The sequence below is a fragment of the Heliangelus exortis genome, chromosome 6 (assembly GCF_036169615.1).
Source record: "Heliangelus exortis chromosome 6, bHelExo1.hap1, whole genome shotgun sequence".
Classification (NCBI taxonomy): domain Eukaryota; kingdom Metazoa; phylum Chordata; class Aves; order Apodiformes; family Trochilidae; genus Heliangelus; species Heliangelus exortis.
The window spans coordinates 34788128-34805789 of record NC_092427.1 but is presented as its reverse complement, the minus strand read 5'-3'; the positions used below and the strand labels follow the sequence as shown (position 1 = coordinate 34805789).

The following is a 17662-nucleotide window of genomic DNA, read 5'->3' as shown; positions in this document are numbered from 1 at the left end:
CCTCTTCCAGAGCTTCTCTGGGCTGATCTAGACCACCTCTTTCTTCTCATCTCAGTCCTGCTCCAAAGCAGTTTCCCCTCACATACGGAACATCATCACATCCTTCAGGGTTGTGCTAACAAACCCCAGTTACCATTCCTCTAAGGGCACAGAGATGGATCCACCCCTTAAGGAAAGGAACCTCTTAATCTCACCACCCTGCCAGCATCCTCTACCTGTGCTCCTCAAAAATCCCTTCTACTCAGGCTCCCTTAGCTCCCCATGGAAACTTCAGGCCTTTTCTCACTCATCCATACCTCAACCCTGCCATGAAAGTGGGGGGAGAAATAGGGGGGAAATAGGGGAATAGGAGAAACCATGGCTTCAAGAAACCAACCTCAGATGAAGAAGGGCCTCAGATTACCCCAGGTTTCAGGAATGACATCTAATTGAGCTTTTTTCTCATGACTTCTTAAAGGAAGTTTGAATAGCTACTTCAGGTCTTTTCCCACTCATCCATACCTCAACCCTGCCATGAAAGTGGGGGGAGAAATAGGGGGGAAATAGGGGAATAGGAGAAACCATGGCTTCAAGAAACCAACCTCAGATGAAGAAGGGCCTCAGATTACCCCAGGTTTCAGGAATGACATCTAATTGAGCTTTTTTTCTCATGGCTTCTTAAAGCAAGTTTGAATGGCTATTTGCATCAGATAATAGGAAGCAAGGTACCCTCTGAATAGCAACCACATAGCTTCCTTCCTAGGCTAAGCAGAGGAACAGCAAACAAAAGAGGACACTGAAAACATGTTAGTTTTATTTTATTGGGGTGGTATGCACTACCTGTCTTATCATTATGGATAACAGTAAGGTAAAAATGCTCAGAGAATGACTACCTAACCTAAAAAAATATATATATATATATATATATATAAATGAAGCTATGAATATTTATTTAAAAGCTGGAGAACAAAGTACAGTACAATAGTTCCCCCTGCTGACAGCACAAAATCAAATTACTCAGCAATGGTATTTCCTGGGTGTCCCCAAATTACTAATCCCATGTCCCTGCACTGGTAGGCAGTAAACACAGTGAAAATCAGCTGCCTTGGAAACACAGAGGACTTACCAAATGGTACAGAAAAAAATCTGACCAAATTCCAGTTAATCCCTATGATTATTTACTCCATTTGCAGCATGCAGTCCTGGGTAAGGATTCCAAATTGTGTGGGGGTTCTGAATGAAATGCCAGGATATCCATCAGCAAAACCAGAGCTGGAAGTGCAGCTCTGTAGCTTCCCATGCTTGCTGAAATCTAAAGGACAGACAGCAGGTCTGAGCTTGCCAAACTCCAGCTCTCTCTGGGGAATTACCTCTTCAGACAAAGAGCAAGCCTGACATTCAGGCTGCTCCCCAGCTGCCAAAAAAAGGCAGTGAAAATACTGTCATTCTGCTCTCTTGTGAGCCAGTGGCAGCCGAGTTGGATCAGAACCAAGAGCAGCCACTTTCAGAAGTCAAAATGTAATTTGGGGCTAGAGAATGCATCTGGTCATGAACAGGAGCATCCTCCAACCTTTTGTACCCAACTTTCATTTCTGGGTTGTAAAGCTAAGGTGGTTTTGCACTCTGGTCATTTAACAAAAAAAAAAAACAAAAAACAACAACAAAACCCAAGCAGCTGAAGAATATCCTCTAGTACATCATAGCCTCATCTTACTTGAAAAAGGTAATGAAAATTATGCATTAATACAACATAAAAGAAAAAAAAAAAGAAAAAGAGACAGAGATCCTACTGTAATAGGAGCACTCAACTCTGTAAATCAGAATTTTGCAGACTTGTTATGATCCTGACTCTGTAAAAAAAATGCCCTTGAAAAATGGTTAAATGCTGCTGAAAATAATGCCAAATCTCATTTCAAGCATGCATCCAGTGAATATTACAGATAACCAGTGGGGATTCAGACACGGGTCAGTTGCTGACACTTGCATAGGATCATCTCAAAGTTTCCTGTGTATCAAAGGCCCTCACCTCACTTTCAGTTCTCCCTCTGCTCTATCTGGAAAAAAATAATTACATGTCAAAAGGGATAGAAACCTTCCTCTTAACTGCATCTCCAGCACTTTTTCCACTTGTAAAAGCACCCTGTAGGTTCTCTGGCATGTTCTGGGAGCATCCTTCTTAGTCCTGGTATGCACAGCCTGGTGCAGAAAAGCCTTGCTCATGAGTGGGGTTTTTGTAGGACAAATAAAACAATAGTCACTCCATAGGATTTTTTTTTAAGATGTGTTTGAAAGAGTCATAATAAAACCAGAAGAAATGGCCAGGGGTGTTTAGGTTGTATATTAAGGAAAATTTCTTCACTCAAAGGGTTATCAGGCCCTGACCCAGGCTGCCCAGGACAGGGTTGGATTCTCCATCCCTGGAGGGTTTGAAAAGCTATGGAATTGTGGTGCTGAGGGACAAGGGTCAGTGGTGGCCTTGGCAGTGCTGGGTTAAGGGTTGGACTCCATGACCTTAAGGGTTTTCTCCAAACCAAACTGCTCCCCCATTTTGTGATTTAGCACTGTCCACTCACTCTGGTTTTAGCAGCACTGCACCTGCAGAAATTCTCTCCCCAGTAGGATGCTTCTTTGGGGAAGAAACACTTGGATCAGGGCTCTGTTACCAACCCCTTGTCAGGGCAGGCACCTGACAGGCTGTGCCCTCCATCCCTCTGGGAAGCAATGGGAATGGGCACTGCCCAGTGCACTGCCTGGCCCTGCAGCACGGGAAAGGGAGCAGGGAAAGGGGAGAGGGAAAAGGGGGAGAGGGAAAAGGGGGAGAGGGAAAAGGGGAGCAGGGGGTGAAAGGGAGGGAAAAGGGGGAGCAGGGGGGAGAAAGGGGGTGAAAGGGAGGGAAAGGGGGGCAAAAAAAGAGGGAGAAAGAGGGGGAAAGGGGGGACAAAAGGGGGGACAAGGGGGGGAAAGGGGGGGAAAGGGGGGGAAAGGGGGGGAAAGAGGAAAAGGGGGGGAAGGGGGAGCAGAGGGTGAAAGGGAGGGAAAAGGGGGGGAAGGGGGGGAAAAGGGGGGGAAAGGAGGGAAAAGGGGGGGAAGGGGGAGCAGAGGGTGAAAGGGAGGGAAAAGGGGGGGAAGGGGGGGAAAAGGGGGGGAAAGGGGGGGAAGGCAGGGAAAGGAGGGGAAAGGGGAGGAAAGGGGGGGAAAAAGGGGGAAAGGGGGGGAAAGGGGGAGCAGAGGGTGAAAGGGAGGGAAAGGGGGGTAAGGAGGGGGAAAGGAGGGGAAAGGGGGGGAAAGGGGGAGCAGAGGGTGAAAGGGAGGGAAAAGGGGGGGAAAGGGGGGGAAAGGGGGGGAAAGGAGGGGAAAGGCGGGGAAAGGGGGAGCAGAAGGAGAAAGGGAGGGAAAAGGGGGGGAAAAGGGGGGAAAAGGGGGGGAAAGAGGGGGAAAGGGGGAGCAGGGGATAGGGGAAGCAGGGGAAAGGGGGAGAAGGGGAAATGGGGAGCAAGGGAAAGGGGGGAAGGGGGAGCAGGGAAAAAGGGAAGCAGGGGGAAGGGGGAGCAGAGGGAAGGGGGAGCAGAGGGAGCTGGGGAAGCAGGGAAAAGGGGGAGCAGGGGGAAAGGGGGAGGAGGGAAAAGGGGGAGAAGGGGGAAGGGGCATCAGGGGAAGCCCCGGTGCCGCCTGACACGCCGGAAAGCCGCTGCCGTCGGGGCTGGGGGCGGGCGCTTGAAAAACCCCAAAAAAAGCGGCGACGGGGAGGGAGGGACAAGGGACGCGGCGGCGGCAGCATCGGGGCTGGACCGGAGCCCCTGGAGCAGGCAAGTGGGGAGGCCGGGGGGTGGGCTGGGAGCAAGTGAGAGCTCTCGGACACCCGAAAAGGGAGGTGGGGATGCTCAGGATGCTGAGGGGAGACCTGGCTCCATAGAGCTGCCCAAAAGGAGATGGTAGCCAGGTGGGGGTCAGCCTCTTCTCCCGAGGAATAAGAGATAAGATGGGAGGAAACGACCCCAAGTTGTGCCCAGGGAGGTTTAGGTTGGGTATTCGGGAAAATTTCTTCACCCAAATGGTTGCCAGACCCTGGCCCAAGCTGCCCAGGGCAGCAGGGGAGTCTCCATCCCCGGAGAGATTTTAAAGCCATGGAGTTTTGGTGCTGAGATGCACTTTGCCTGCACTTTGGCCACAACAACCCCATGAAGTGCTACAGGCTGGGGAGCTGAGAGCAGCCAGACAGAGAGGGACCTGGGAGTCTGGATTGCCAGGAAGCTGAAGAGGAGCCAGCAGTGTGCCCAGGTGGCCAAGAAGGCCAATGGCATCCTGGGCTGGCTCAGGAACAGCGTGGCCAGCAGGTCCAGGGAAGGGATTCTGCCCCTCTGCTCAGCCCTGGGGAGGCCACAGCTTGAGTCCTGTGTCCAGTTCTGGGCCCCTCAGCTCAGGAAGGAGATTGAGGTGCTGGAGCAGGTCCAGAGAAGAGCAAGGAGGCTGGGAAGGGATCCAGCACAAGTGCTGTGAGGAAGGGCTGAGGGAGCTGGGGGTGTTGAGGCTGGAGAAGAGGAGGCTCAGGGGAGACCTCATCACTCTCTCCAACTCCCTGAAAGGAGGTTGGAGCCAGGGGGGGGTTGGGCTCTTTTCCCAGGCAACTCTCAGCAAGACAAGAGGGCACAAGAGGTCTCAAGTTGTGCCAGGGGAGGTTTAGGTTGGACATTAGAAAGAATTTCTTTCTGGAGAGGGTGATCAGCCATTGGAATGGGCTGCCCAGGGAAGGGGTGGATTCTCCATCCCTGGAGATATTTCAAAAGAGCCTGGATGTGGCACTCAGTGCCATGGGCTGGGAACTGCAGTGGGAGTGGATCAAGGGTTGGACTTGATGAGCTCTGAGGTCCCTTCCAACCCAGCCAATTCTAGGATTCTTTGATTCAGTTGGACTCTGTGATCTTCAAGGTCTTTTCCAACCAAAACCATTCCCTGAGTCTATAACCCTGGCAGTCAGGCACCTGCACTGTTGCTTCATCCTGGCTGTGACATGTCACCTCCTCCTGCCAGCTGCCATCAGGGGCCACCCAGAATAAACCCAAACTCTCCAGGCTTTTAAACTGATTGTGCAGCCTCCTTTGCACTGAGGAACAACAGCTGCAAGGCTGTCTTGTGCCAAGAATGTCACAAAATCCCATCCACAACCCACACCCTTGCATGGGAGCATCCCTGCACCATACACAGGCAGGAGTCAGAGCCTGGACAAAAATCTTTTTTTTTTTTTTCCTTTTTACTTTAGATAATATTAATTTTTATTTTTTTTTTGCTAATCTTTACAGGGTATCCTTTCACCAGCAACTGCAATTTTAAAGTCCCACTAAAGTGAACAAGCTTACAAATTTTGATTTTTTTTCCTGAGCATGAGTAATTAGTGCACCATTTGTTTCCTTGTATATATCTCAGGAAATAAAGTCTGTGATTTTTTGGTGCCTATCTGGGTAGAAACAAGTGCAGTGAAACTCTCCCAACCAATTCAAAGAAATAAAGTCAACTTTTGTGCAGTATTTTTGGTTTTTGTCCTCTCTGAATGGAAGTAATAAAGAGGAGGGAATCATAACTGAGCACATTTCCACTGATGTGCTGCACACAAAAATCATCCCATCCAGCCTTTAAGTAGAAATTAAGTCACTTTTATTTTTGCATGACTTATGTATTCAGGGCTCTGTTACACCTTGAGACACTTCATCTTTTTTTTTTCTTTGTCCCCTTGGACACAAGAGTGTGCAAAATGAAAGACCACGACATGAAAATGATGTATTCTCTACTCCCCACTGTTGGCATTCTGAAACTATGATTCAGAATTGGAAGTAGAAAAGCTGGTTGTAAAAAGGTCAACTTTCTATATCAACATCAGTTTTGATGAAATCTCTTTTTTCAGTAAAAATTCCTACCAGAAATATTCATGCAGGTGTAATACCATCACCTACTGCAGGGCAAGCTTTAGTCCATGGCTGGATTTTATGGAACTTTTTAACATGAACAAACATCCTGACAAAAGGGAAGACACTTCCCTGTGGGACAGGGACACTTGAGGACCAGAATCCCTTTTCTCTGCTCATCCACCACAGCCTCTTCACAACCCTCCTGCTGACTTGTTACCCACATGCCCACCCAAAATCTGGAACAACCAAGCTTCTGACTCCTGTATCTCAGTAAACAAAAAACAACTTACTTGGATTAATTATTTGAGTAATAATTAATATTATGGAGCCTGTCAATTGGGTGCTGCTACTCTTGCTCATAATGTCCATATGCCTTAATGATTCCTGATTTTTTTTTTTTCTTTCTGCAATGTGAAATCTCAGAATTCTTGGCAATTAAAAATGGGAAAGATTTATTAGATAAACCATTTAGACTGTAAAGCAAACAGTACTATCCAAACAGAGGCTGAGGGGTTTGGGAACAGCACACTAAACACACAGCTCTTACTGCTTTAGGAGAAATTTAAGTGCTACCAATTCACTAAGAAATTCATTGCTTTCTACCACACTTCCATAAGAACAGGTTTTTGCACACTGGAAAAAATAATTTGCACTAAAGGAAGCAAATTGGCTGAGGTGTCCATTCAAGTGTAAGAGTTAGAACTTTTTTTAATGGGTTTCCTTGCTGTTCCCTCTCTTCCCTTTAGCTGAGCAGCTGTAGCCAAGTACTCTCCATTTTGGCAGAGAGAACAGACAGGAATATTAAGTCTATAATAAGGACTACAATGAAACTAAGTGATTTATGCACTCTGGATGATGAATTTATATTCACCTTTCAATGACAAACCTGTTTCAACTTTTCTTTTGCAGTATGTCCCAATGGAGTCAAGTTCAGCAGCTGGAAATAAAGTTTTTGGAGCAGGTAGACCAGTTCTATGATGACAACTTCCCCATGGAAATCAGACATCTACTGGCACAGTGGATAGAAGGCCAAGACTGGTAGGATTATATTTACCCCCTCCTTTATTATTTCAGTCATGAGCATTTTTTTTTTATTTATCTGACAGATTTTAGGGTGGTTATTCATGAACTAAGCACTCCAAGAATAGTATTCTACTAGTTGTGGATTTATCCCATTGAACTGTCAGGCTTTACATTTAAGAAAAGTCTGGAGGTGATGTGTCATTTAAACTGCTTCCTAAACAAAATCCTAAAAAAAAATATGTCTAGAAAATTAATGGTATTACAGGTTTTTCATAGGAAAAAAAATATAATGGAAATGTTAGACATTTACCTCTTGCAGACAAAAGTATTCAACTGTCCAACACTGCACTTAAAGCTTGCTATTAATTTTGAGGAACAAGCCAGCTGTTTGCAGGAGCTGCACTCCAAAAGGTGAATTTATTCACAAATTTAGATCAAATTCACTGGAACTGGATCACTAAAGAAGTTTAAATTAGTTGTACCAGAAAGATACATCTCAATTTTTCAAGCTAAATCCACAGACCATTTAAAAAAAAAATAATCACCAGCTAAGGGGTATAATCTTTCCTTATAGTTCGTAGCCTGGTGTTTGTGAGGCTACAGGAACCTGGGAAAGATTAAAATCTCCTTTTTGCAAGAATTTTCAAGGATATCTCAGCCAGGCATCTGCCATTTGGGTAATAAATCTCAAGGACAAGGGTGCCATGCACTCCCTAGCCCTTCTTCCTCTATTTGTCTTGCTAATGTTATTGCCCTTCAAGTACCAAACTGATCCATGAACAGCAGAACCAGTAAAGCCCAGTTCTGTGTGGTTTTGGGTCCTTTGTCCCCTACATCCCCTTCACCAGTAGCTCCAGAGACTTTCTGCATCTCCAAATAGTTTCATAGAATCATAGAACTGGCTGGGTTGGAAGGGACCTCAGAGATCATCAAGTCCAACCCTTGATCCACTCCCGCTGCAGTTCCCAGCCCATGGCACTGAGTGCCACATCCAGGCTCTTTTGAAATATCTCCAGGGATGGAGAATCCACCCCTTCCCTGGGCAGCCCATTCCAATGGCTGAGCACCCTCTCCAGAAAGAAATTCTTTCTAATGTCCAACCTAAACCTCCCCTGGCACAACTTGAGACCTCTTGTGCCCTCTTGTCTTGCTGAGAGTTGCCTGGGAAAAGAGCCCAACCCCGCCCTGGCTCCAACCTCCTTTCAGGGAGTTGGAGAGAGTGATGAGGTCTCCCCTGAGCCTCCTCTTCTCCAGCCTCAACACCCCCAGCTCCCTCAGCCCTTCCTCACAGGACTTGTGCTGGATCCCTTCCCAGCCTCCTTGCTCTTCTCTGGACCTGCTCCAGCACCTCAATCTCCTTCCTGAGCTGAGGGGCCCAGAACTGGACACAGGACTCAAGCTGTGGCCTCCCCAGGGCTGAGCACAGGGGCAGAATCCCTTCCCTGGACCTGCTGGCCACGCTGTTCCTGAGCCAGCCCAGGATGCCATTGGCCTTCTTGGCCACCTGGGCACACTGCTGCCTCCTCTTCAGCTTCCTGGCAATCCAGACTCCCAGCTCCCTTTCTGACACTCTGTGCCCAGCCTGGAGCTCCCCATGGGGTTGTTGTGTTGAACCTCATCCCGTTGGGATCAGCCCAACTCTCCAGTCTGTCCAGGTCCCTCTGCATTTGGCCAAGGCAAAGGGTCATCTGGTGCCTGGTGTGAAGATCCTTATCTGCTGAGTGATCATTGCCATTTTCCTCTCCCCTCCCAACCTGCCAGTTTTCTGGGAAATGTATAAGAACACAGTATCTTCTGGACCTCAAGCCCAGTGTCAACAACTTTGTCTGAAAATAGGCAGCAAATTCTGAAATGCTATCTGACAGTAGGAAAGAATGCATCAGCTCTATTTCCTCTGAGAAGGGAGCTAAAAATATATTTAAGTATTCACCAGAGCAAAGACCAGAAAATCCTGATTGCCTCCCCTCTGGCTGTGCCAAGAACACCCTCACCCTGCCTTTAAACCTGCACATCTATGAAAATATACATAAAAATATCACAAAATCAGTTATTCACAGATCTTTAAACTATATGCAAGCCACCATGTATTTAAAACTTTTTTTTGCTGCCTAGATTGCTGAATGGAAATATCTAATTTCCTGCACAGACCTTCTTATGACTTTTTTAACATGGTTTTCTCATTCCCTGATCCTGCAGGGAGGCTGCATCCAACAATGAAGCCATGGCCATGATCCTGCTCCAGAATTTGCTGGTACAAGTGGAGGAGCAGCTGGACCGGGTGTCACAGGAGAAAAATCTTCTCTTGATTCACAACCTGAAAAGGATCAGGAAGCTGCTGCAGGTGTGTTCTTTCTTCAGGTGCCTAATCCCAAATTCCCACTGGATCCTAAAGGTAGTGCCCATGCCCTGATGAACACAATTTGTCCCTGTGCACATCCCAGAGCTGCCTGGGGTGCTACAGACTCCAAGCAGCTCTGGGAAGACCAAACCTTCAGCATCATAATTCAAAAATAATAATTCCACTGTTTCTTTGTGGAACAGTAATTCCCATTTTATTGCATGCTGCCGAGAGACAAGTGCTGGGAACTCCTTAGCCCTGCATTTATCTGTTTCACTGAGCTCTTAAAAATAAAACTATCATGCTTATGGATGTTCATGTTTATTACAAATGTAACTACAGCCTTTCAGGCACACTCAGATATTTAACTAGGGGATAAAAATGCATATTTAGGGCTTAAAGCAGCACCCTGAAAAAACCCCACCCTGTATATCACTGGCATGTTTGCTATTTTATGCTTAGCTGGGGTTATTTGTTATGAATGGCTTAAAGGGTTTTCCCTTAGGCTTCCTCAGAATTATATTTATTTTTACTGGCTGAATGTTTCTCCAATGATTGTTCATCTAAGATTAAAAATTAAATCTTAAATCTAAGATTATACTCAGAGTTCCACTTCATTAGTCACTGACTTCCTGACATCTCTCTGTCTTCTGCATAAAACAGAAAGGCAGCTGAGTTTAATGAAAGTTTGGGGTTTTTTTCTCTTCTTTGATGGTGTAAGTACTTAAATGACAATTTTGTTGCTGGCAAAACATTTTTTTATTTTTCTACATTTTTTCTATTTTTCTAAAAACACACACACACCTCAGCCTGGAAAATCTTAGCAACCTTGCCAACTAATTTTTTTGTCTTCATGTCTGTGTTCTATACTTCTAATGGTATAGAAATCTCTTTAAACAGTGACAGTACTTTTATAGGAATCTCTTTAAGCAGTGACACTATTTTTTTGTCTTTATGTCTGTGTTCTATAATTCTAATGGTATAGAAATCTCTTTAAACAGTGACAGTACTTTTATAGGAATCTCTTTAAGCAGTGACACTATTTTTTTGTCTTTATGTCTGTGTTCTATAATTCTAATGGTATAGAAATCTCTTTAAACAGTAACAGTACTTTTATAGGAATCTCTTTAAGCAGTGACACTATTTTTTTGTCTTTATGTCTGTGTTCTATAATTCTAATGGTATAGAAATCTCTTTAAACAGTGACAGTACTTTTATAGGAATCTCTTTAAGCAGTGACACTTTTTTTTGTCTTTATGTCTGTGTTCTATAATTCTAATGGTATAGAAATCTCTTTAAACAGTAACAGTACTTTTATAGGAATCTCTTTAAGCAGCCACACTATTTTTTTGTCTTTATGTCTGTGTTCTATACCTCTAATGGTATAGGAATCTCTTTAAACAGTAACAGTACTTTTATAGGAATCTCTTTAAGCAGTGACACTATTTTTTTTGTCTTTATGTCTATGTTCTATCCCTCTAATGGCACAGAAATCTCTTTAAACAGTGACAATATTTCCAACTCTACCACTTTTCCTCCAGGTGCTACACAAGCAGCCTCACGTAGCTTAAAACTAAATTGCTTTTTTTTTTTCTTTCCTGGGTTGTTTAGCATCACAATCCATAATTCCAGTACTGCTCAGACTCCAAATTTACCTGACTACAAAAAGCTTCATCCTGTTATTCCTGTCATGTTCTTGGCACACAGTAGAGCTGAGACAAAGCTGTGGCATCCTAGTAAAGGTATTCCCTCTCATAGCATATTTCTGGAATATTCCAGCAGCAAATTTCAGGGAACTGAACCAAGTATCCCTATATTCCTAGCTCCCAGGATTATGCATTTACAGCTATACCACAGCAGTGTGCAAATGCAGAAGGCCTGCTGTGTATTTACAGCCAGGCTCTATAAAATTCATGTCTTTTGCTGCTCCTTCTTCTCTTCACTCCATTTATTTTATCCTAAAATTTTTACCCAAGCTTGGAGTGTGAACTCTGGCACACCAAGTTTTCATAATAGCCAGTGTGGCAATGGCCAGAAGGAAAAGCATTTCCCCAAGTCCTGGTGTGTCTGGGAATTGTATAAAGATGTGTTTCTGGAAGAGCACAAAGCAAAGAAGGTTTCTCCCAGAAAAGCCAAAGAAGGGGAGTTTAAAGTGATTTTTTAAGTGATTTCTGATTAGTGGTTTCTCAGGTGCATGGATCTGAGTCACCATTCCAGAGGAAGCCCAAAGTGCTCAAATTCATAATGCTGGAATTATACCACTTGTTCAAAAAATAATGGCAGTCTTGAGCTTTGCAGTAAAATGTTTACAGCTGAGAAAAAAAAAAAATAACTACAGAACTCTCCATCACTAATAATGCTGGCCTTTTAATAATAATGCTGGCCATTTAATACTTCATCCACTATCTCAAGACAGCAGATAACCTGCATTTAGATAAAAAACTACTCCAAATACACATGGCAAACCACCAGGTACTGAGCAGCACATTCACTATCAGTGCTTTTCCTGATTTCTTATGACTACCACCTGCAGTTTACTCTGATTTCCAAAAGAGTTTCTACAGGCAGGAGTAGGACCAGGCTCTTGCAGCTGAGTTTTCTTTATTATTTTGGATAAGGCAAATAGCTTAAGCTATGTCTTAAGACATCTGTGACAGAGGAAGTTTGGATTTCTTTGTAAAATATTATGTGACAATTTCCATTTTTTAGCACACAGACAATAAATGCATTTTCAGCCAAAGTATAGGCTGCATTTTCTATAGAGCTGCACAGGCTGACCCCTGAGCTTCAACTGTTAAAATTATTTTTTTTATTGGTTAAGTAAGTACATCAGCAAAAAAAAAAAAAAAAAAAATTCAGTACTTGTAATCAGCTGTCATCCTCTCCTTGTTATTAAATGTCAAGTAATGGACTGGGAATTGTACATGAGATAGGGACAGAATCTGCTTACATTTCAATATGCAAATCATGTAATTAGGGGTTTAACTTTTTCAATGCATAACTGCTTGTATTTTATTGCTGAGTGTATGAGAAGTTTGGAACTGGGTGCTGGGTTTCCCACCCCCAGCTGCTCCATTTGCAGCTCCCTAACTGCTGCCCTTCCAGCTTGTTTGGTTCCTAAATAAGAGAGGAAACTGTGCTTGGGTTTTTTCTGGTGGTTCTGTGAGCAGGGTTAGATACTGGGAGCCCACCTTGATCTCTGATGTGCTCAAGCACTTCTTGGAAATTTCCCTCCTCTTCCTTCCCCTCTCTAACCACAGACACAGATACAGGCACACACAAAGATGTTCAGCCCCAAAACATGATCCCAGAGCAATGTCTGCTCTTTATTTTGAGCCAAACTCTGTTAAAATATGAAATAATTCTTGTTAAACTAGATAATACTGGCAAGCAGCATTTATCACTGAGAATGGAGTTTGGTATTTTGAGCTATGCCACAGGTGCCTAAATTCTGTGACAATAAAAATAATAAAATTCAAACCAGAGGACACACAAAAAAAAATCTGTAAATATTTGACAAAAGGCAAAATGAGGGACTAATTAAAAATTAATTACTATTTAATTTAATTAGAAATACGACTAGATTGTTACTAAGAGCAGCCTTAGGAGAGGAAACCACAAACACTTTGCCAAGGGCTTGTGACAGTCAAAGATTCATTAGGATCAAGATTCCTGGTGCTGCTTGGACAGAATTATCCCTACAAGTTACCAGCACCACATCCAAGCACCCCCCAATTTGAAAGACCTCCCTGGGATTAATTTTTGGTATAAAACATGAGAAAATGTTCTGTTCTAAGCTTGAACATCCAGAAAGATGTTCAACCCCAATACGTGATCCCAGAGCAAAGCCTTCTGATTACTTTGAGCCAAACTCTGTTAAAATATGAAATAATTCTTGTCAAACTAGATAATACTGGCAAGCAGCATTTATCACTGAGAATGGAGATTAGTATTTTGAGCTATGCCACAGGTGCCTAAATTCTGTGAGAATAAAAATAATAAAATTCAAACCAGAGGACACACACAAAAAAATCTGTAAATATTTGACAAAAGGCAAAATGAGGGACTAATTAAAAATTAATTTCTATTTAATTTAATTAGAATTACGACTAGATTGTTACTAAGAGCAGCCTTAGGAGAGGAAACCACAAACACTTTGCAAAGGGCTTGTGACAGTCAAAGATTCATTAGGATCAAGATTCCTGGTGCTGCTTGGACAGAATTATCCCCACAAGTTACCAGCACCACATCCAAGCACCCACCCATTTGAAAGACCTCCCTTAATTTTTTGGTATAAAACATGAGAAAATGTTCTGTTCTGGGCTTGAACATCCACAAAGATGTTCAACCCCAATACATGATCCCAGAGCAAAGTCTTCTGATTCCTTTGAGCCAAACTCTGTTAAAATATGAAATAATTCTTGTCAAACTAGATAATACTGGCAAGCAGCATTTATCACTGAGAATGGAGTTTAGTATTTTGAGCTATGCCACAGGTGCCTAAATTCTGTGAGAATAAAAATAATAAAATTAAAACCAGAGGACACACACAAAAAAATCTGTAAATATTTGACAAAAGGCAAAATGAGGGACTAATTAAAAATTAATTTCTATTTAATTTAATTAGAATTACAACTAGATTGTTACTAAGAGCAACCTTAGGAGAGGAAACCACAAACACTTTGCAAAGGGCTTGTGACAGCCAAAGATTCATTAGGATCAAGATTCCTGGTGCTGCTTGGACAGAATTATCCCCACAAGTTACCAGCACCACATCCAAGCACCCACCCATTTGAAAGACCTCCCTTAATTTTTTGGTATAAAACATGACAAAATGTTCTGTTCTGGGCTTGAACATCCACAAAGATGTTCAACCCCAATACATGATCCCAGAGCAAAGTCTTCTGATTCCTTTGAGCCAAACTCTGTTAAAATATGAAATAATTCTTGTCAAACTAGATAATACTGGCAAGCAGCATTTATCACTGAGAATGGAGTTTAGTATTTTGAGCTATGCCACAGGTGCCTAAATTCTGTGACAATAAAAATAATAAAATTAAAACCAGAGGACACACACAAAAAAAAAAATCTGTAAATATTTGACAAAAGGCAAAATGAGGGACTTACATTTAATTAGAAATACAACTAGATTGCTACTAAGAGCAGCCTTAGGAGAGGCCTTTTTTTTGGCCATAGGGACCATCCCTATGCTCTCTCTGTTAGAGTCAGAGCTAAGGAACGTGGCATTTCTGCTCAGACTGCTGACATTTCCAAAATTATCTGGAGGAAAAAAGCAACATTGACCAGGAAACATGCAAAATTTTAAGTACTTGAAAAAGTGCTGAAAAATTTAGCAGCAGAGGTTACTGCTAACTCTCAGTAACTTGCTTTTTTTACCTATTCATTTCTTTCACTGAAACATCACTCCTTGACATCACTCAAAAATGTACATGTTATATTAAAATCAGTGTTTTAGGTTAAAATCCTGCATATTTACTTACATTATTACTTCCCTAGTGAGGAAATTGGGTTCATTGTTATAGCAGAGCAGACTTTTGGTGCTTCAGAAGGAGGCAGGATGGCAAAATCACCTTAAACCTCTGCCCACCTTCCTCCAGAATTCTCCCTCCCCCCAGAACAGTTCTGGAAAGGGATGGGGAGACAAAACATTTGGAGGCAGCAGGGAAAAGAAGGGTGGGAAATTCTGTCTGTGGTCCTTTGCCCTGCTTAAAATCTAGATGGAGAAAAAGAAAATAGTCCCAAGGAGCTGGTTTGTGCTGTTGCCATGACAACCAAAACCTTAAGGGCAGATGCTAAGCCCCAAATGAGCTGCCAAGCACTTCTAGGAACCAAACTGCAGATGCACCACTCCACACAGCCTTAGCCCAGGAACAATTACATTTTATCTCTTTAAAATATCCCTGCTGGAAGCTCCTGGACAATCCATGAATGCAGAGAGAAGTGGTGAATTACAGGGACACTCATCAATAACTCGTGTCCCAAAATCTTTGAGCATTCAGGAGGTACCTGCTGGATGAGGTGGAGCTCTATGGGATTCAGTCTGGCCCCATGCATGGGTTCAGGTGAGGTCCCAGTAACTGTGCTGGGTGCATGACAACATCAGGAAGAAAGCAGAAAGTCCCAGAAATATCTTACTTAAAATTGAAACTCTCACTTATGCTCTGTTTTCAAGATAACTCCTGAAAGCCATCCCTTCTCATTCCTGGCAGGATGCATGTGTGTCACATCACTGTTTCAGGGAAAACAGGATTCATGGAAACATCTTTCAGGACTGAGGGAAAAATCTGATTCCATAAATCTTCCTTTATTAAAGTGAAATAACAGATTTCAGGAAGAAGAAGGGCTGCTTTGCACGTTTACCACTGAAGCCTGATTTAATCAGTGTACTGTGTGCTCTGGGGAACAATTATAAAAATATATATAAAAAATATGTATATTTATGACAGTCATTTAATACTCACAGCAGATTCTCAGGTATTTGTCAGCTTTACCCCCACACCAGCCCTGCTAGAGCCTAAGATGAGGGGAAGGAGGGCAACAGGGATTCTGCTGAAGGAGCAAGGGTGTGCACACCATGAACCTGTAGCAGTGCTTACAAAGGGAGAGGACAGGCAGAATCACCAGGTCTGCAAATTCACAGCAGCCAGTGATAATTAAATGAGCTTTTGGAAGCACTCTGGAGCTGGGAAATAATGGGGTTTTTTTTCTCCCTGCTTTTTTGTGGGAAGATCTGGGATAGCATCTGAAAGTATCTTGTGTCATCTGCATAAACACATATAAAGACATCGTGGCACTACACTTAAAATTCACCCTGTTTTTAGGTAGCACAAACAAATAGCATCTTGCTTTACATGATCCTACTTAAAACATCAGCACAGTTCCTGATCCTGGTTCAGGTTCATGATTATAGTGCCCAGCTTCTTTCCATAAGAACTGAACGTGTTTGTGCTTTTCCAGATAGAACCCAAATGAACATTTAAAAGTGTTTTTTTAGTTCAGGATGCATGTGACTGTACCAGAAAGGTAGATGAAGAGATCTTAAGATCCCAGAATCATTCTTGTTGAAAAAGACCTTTAAGATGGTTGAATCCAACCATAAATCTGAGTCCAGTGCTAAGCCATGTCCCTAAGCACCACACCTACATGATTCTTAAGTGCCTCCAGATTATTTATTTCAGTACAAAGGAAATGGACAAAATCACCCTAGATCTGAGAGGTCGTTCCAGTTGGTACTCAACAAACAGTTCTGATAAGCACTGTGCTGAGAAACAGTTCCAAAGGATGGAAATGCAGCCATTGATGGTTTAAGTTGCAGTTTCCTGTTAAAGCTCACAACAGGGTGAGAATGGAACAAACCAAAAAGTTTCCAACACACCACAGAAGAGCCATTTCAGAAGGTTAATTACATGTATTTAGCACTCCTGTAACTTGCCAGATCAACAGAACAACCAAATTATGGTAGGAAGTGTGTTTTGAGCCAGTGTGTCCTGCTGTCTAACACAATTCAGGTTGATTTTTTCCTATTACTGCCTTGTCCCTTGTACTACGGAATGATTGGTTTAATCTCCAACCCTGTGAAATTTCCAAAGAACAAGATCTGATTCCAGCTCAGCAATGCCATTCTTTCTGCTGGAGTTGGAATTCAAACTAATCAGGCAAAATTTAAATTGGACTCGAGCCAATTAGCTCTTGCCCCACGTTGGGCGCCAATAAATCTGTCACGGTTTAACACTGGCCCGGCGATTAAACCGGGTGACAGATGCTCTCTATTAATCTCTCTCTCCTCCTTGATAAGAAAGAAGAGAGAATAAGGGAGAGAGACTTATGGGTTGGAGGCTAAACCAATCAACTTTAATGAAACAAGGCAGTCCAATCGTGTATCAAAGCTGTTTATAAAAAATGTTGGTGCATGAATAAAAAACCCCAGACAGAAGGCTGGATGGTGAAGCAGGTGTCTGCTCTTAGTGATCACTAAACCTGTTACCAGTGATAACATTTCCTTTGTAGATTGTTTTGTAGCACCCCGAGAAAAGGAGCTGATTGGAGTGATTTATTTTCACTCCTAGGGGGAAAAAAAAAAATTAGCCCCAGAGCCTTTGCAAATGCTAGAAAAAAACCAACCAGAGCACTGGCTGGTGACTGCATATCAGCTAAGAAAATTTTTAAAAATTATTGATAAAAGAATAAAAAAAACACTACTTATTAGAAGTAAAATATTTTTTTCTCAGTTGTTATGTAAAGAATGCAACTTGAAGAGTTTATAAGTGTTTGGGTTTGTAGAATGAATAAGGGTTCACTTGCAAACAAGAAGTGAAAACCCACTAAATGAAGTGAACTGCCTCCTGTGGGCTTTGTTCATTCTGCAGTATTAAGGGCTCAGTTGCAGGCAAACAATTATATA

At 42.9% G+C, this 17662-nt stretch overlaps 1 protein-coding gene across 1 annotated transcript in view; it reads left to right on the top strand.

The window, feature by feature from the left end:
- The first annotated feature begins 5290 nt into the window (after window positions 1-5290).
- The window catches only part of STAT4 (signal transducer and activator of transcription 4), a 46546-nt gene continuing 34174 nt past the window's right edge, over window positions 5291-17662 (top strand). Inside the window, exons 1-3 of the mRNA XM_071747830.1 lie at window positions 5291-5319; window positions 6789-6917; window positions 9099-9243. Of these exons, the coding sequence (XP_071603931.1) occupies window positions 6790-6917; window positions 9099-9243 (273 nt within the window). The 5' untranslated portion in view covers window positions 5291-5319; window position 6789. The remainder of the gene's footprint in view (window positions 5320-6788; window positions 6918-9098; window positions 9244-17662) is intronic.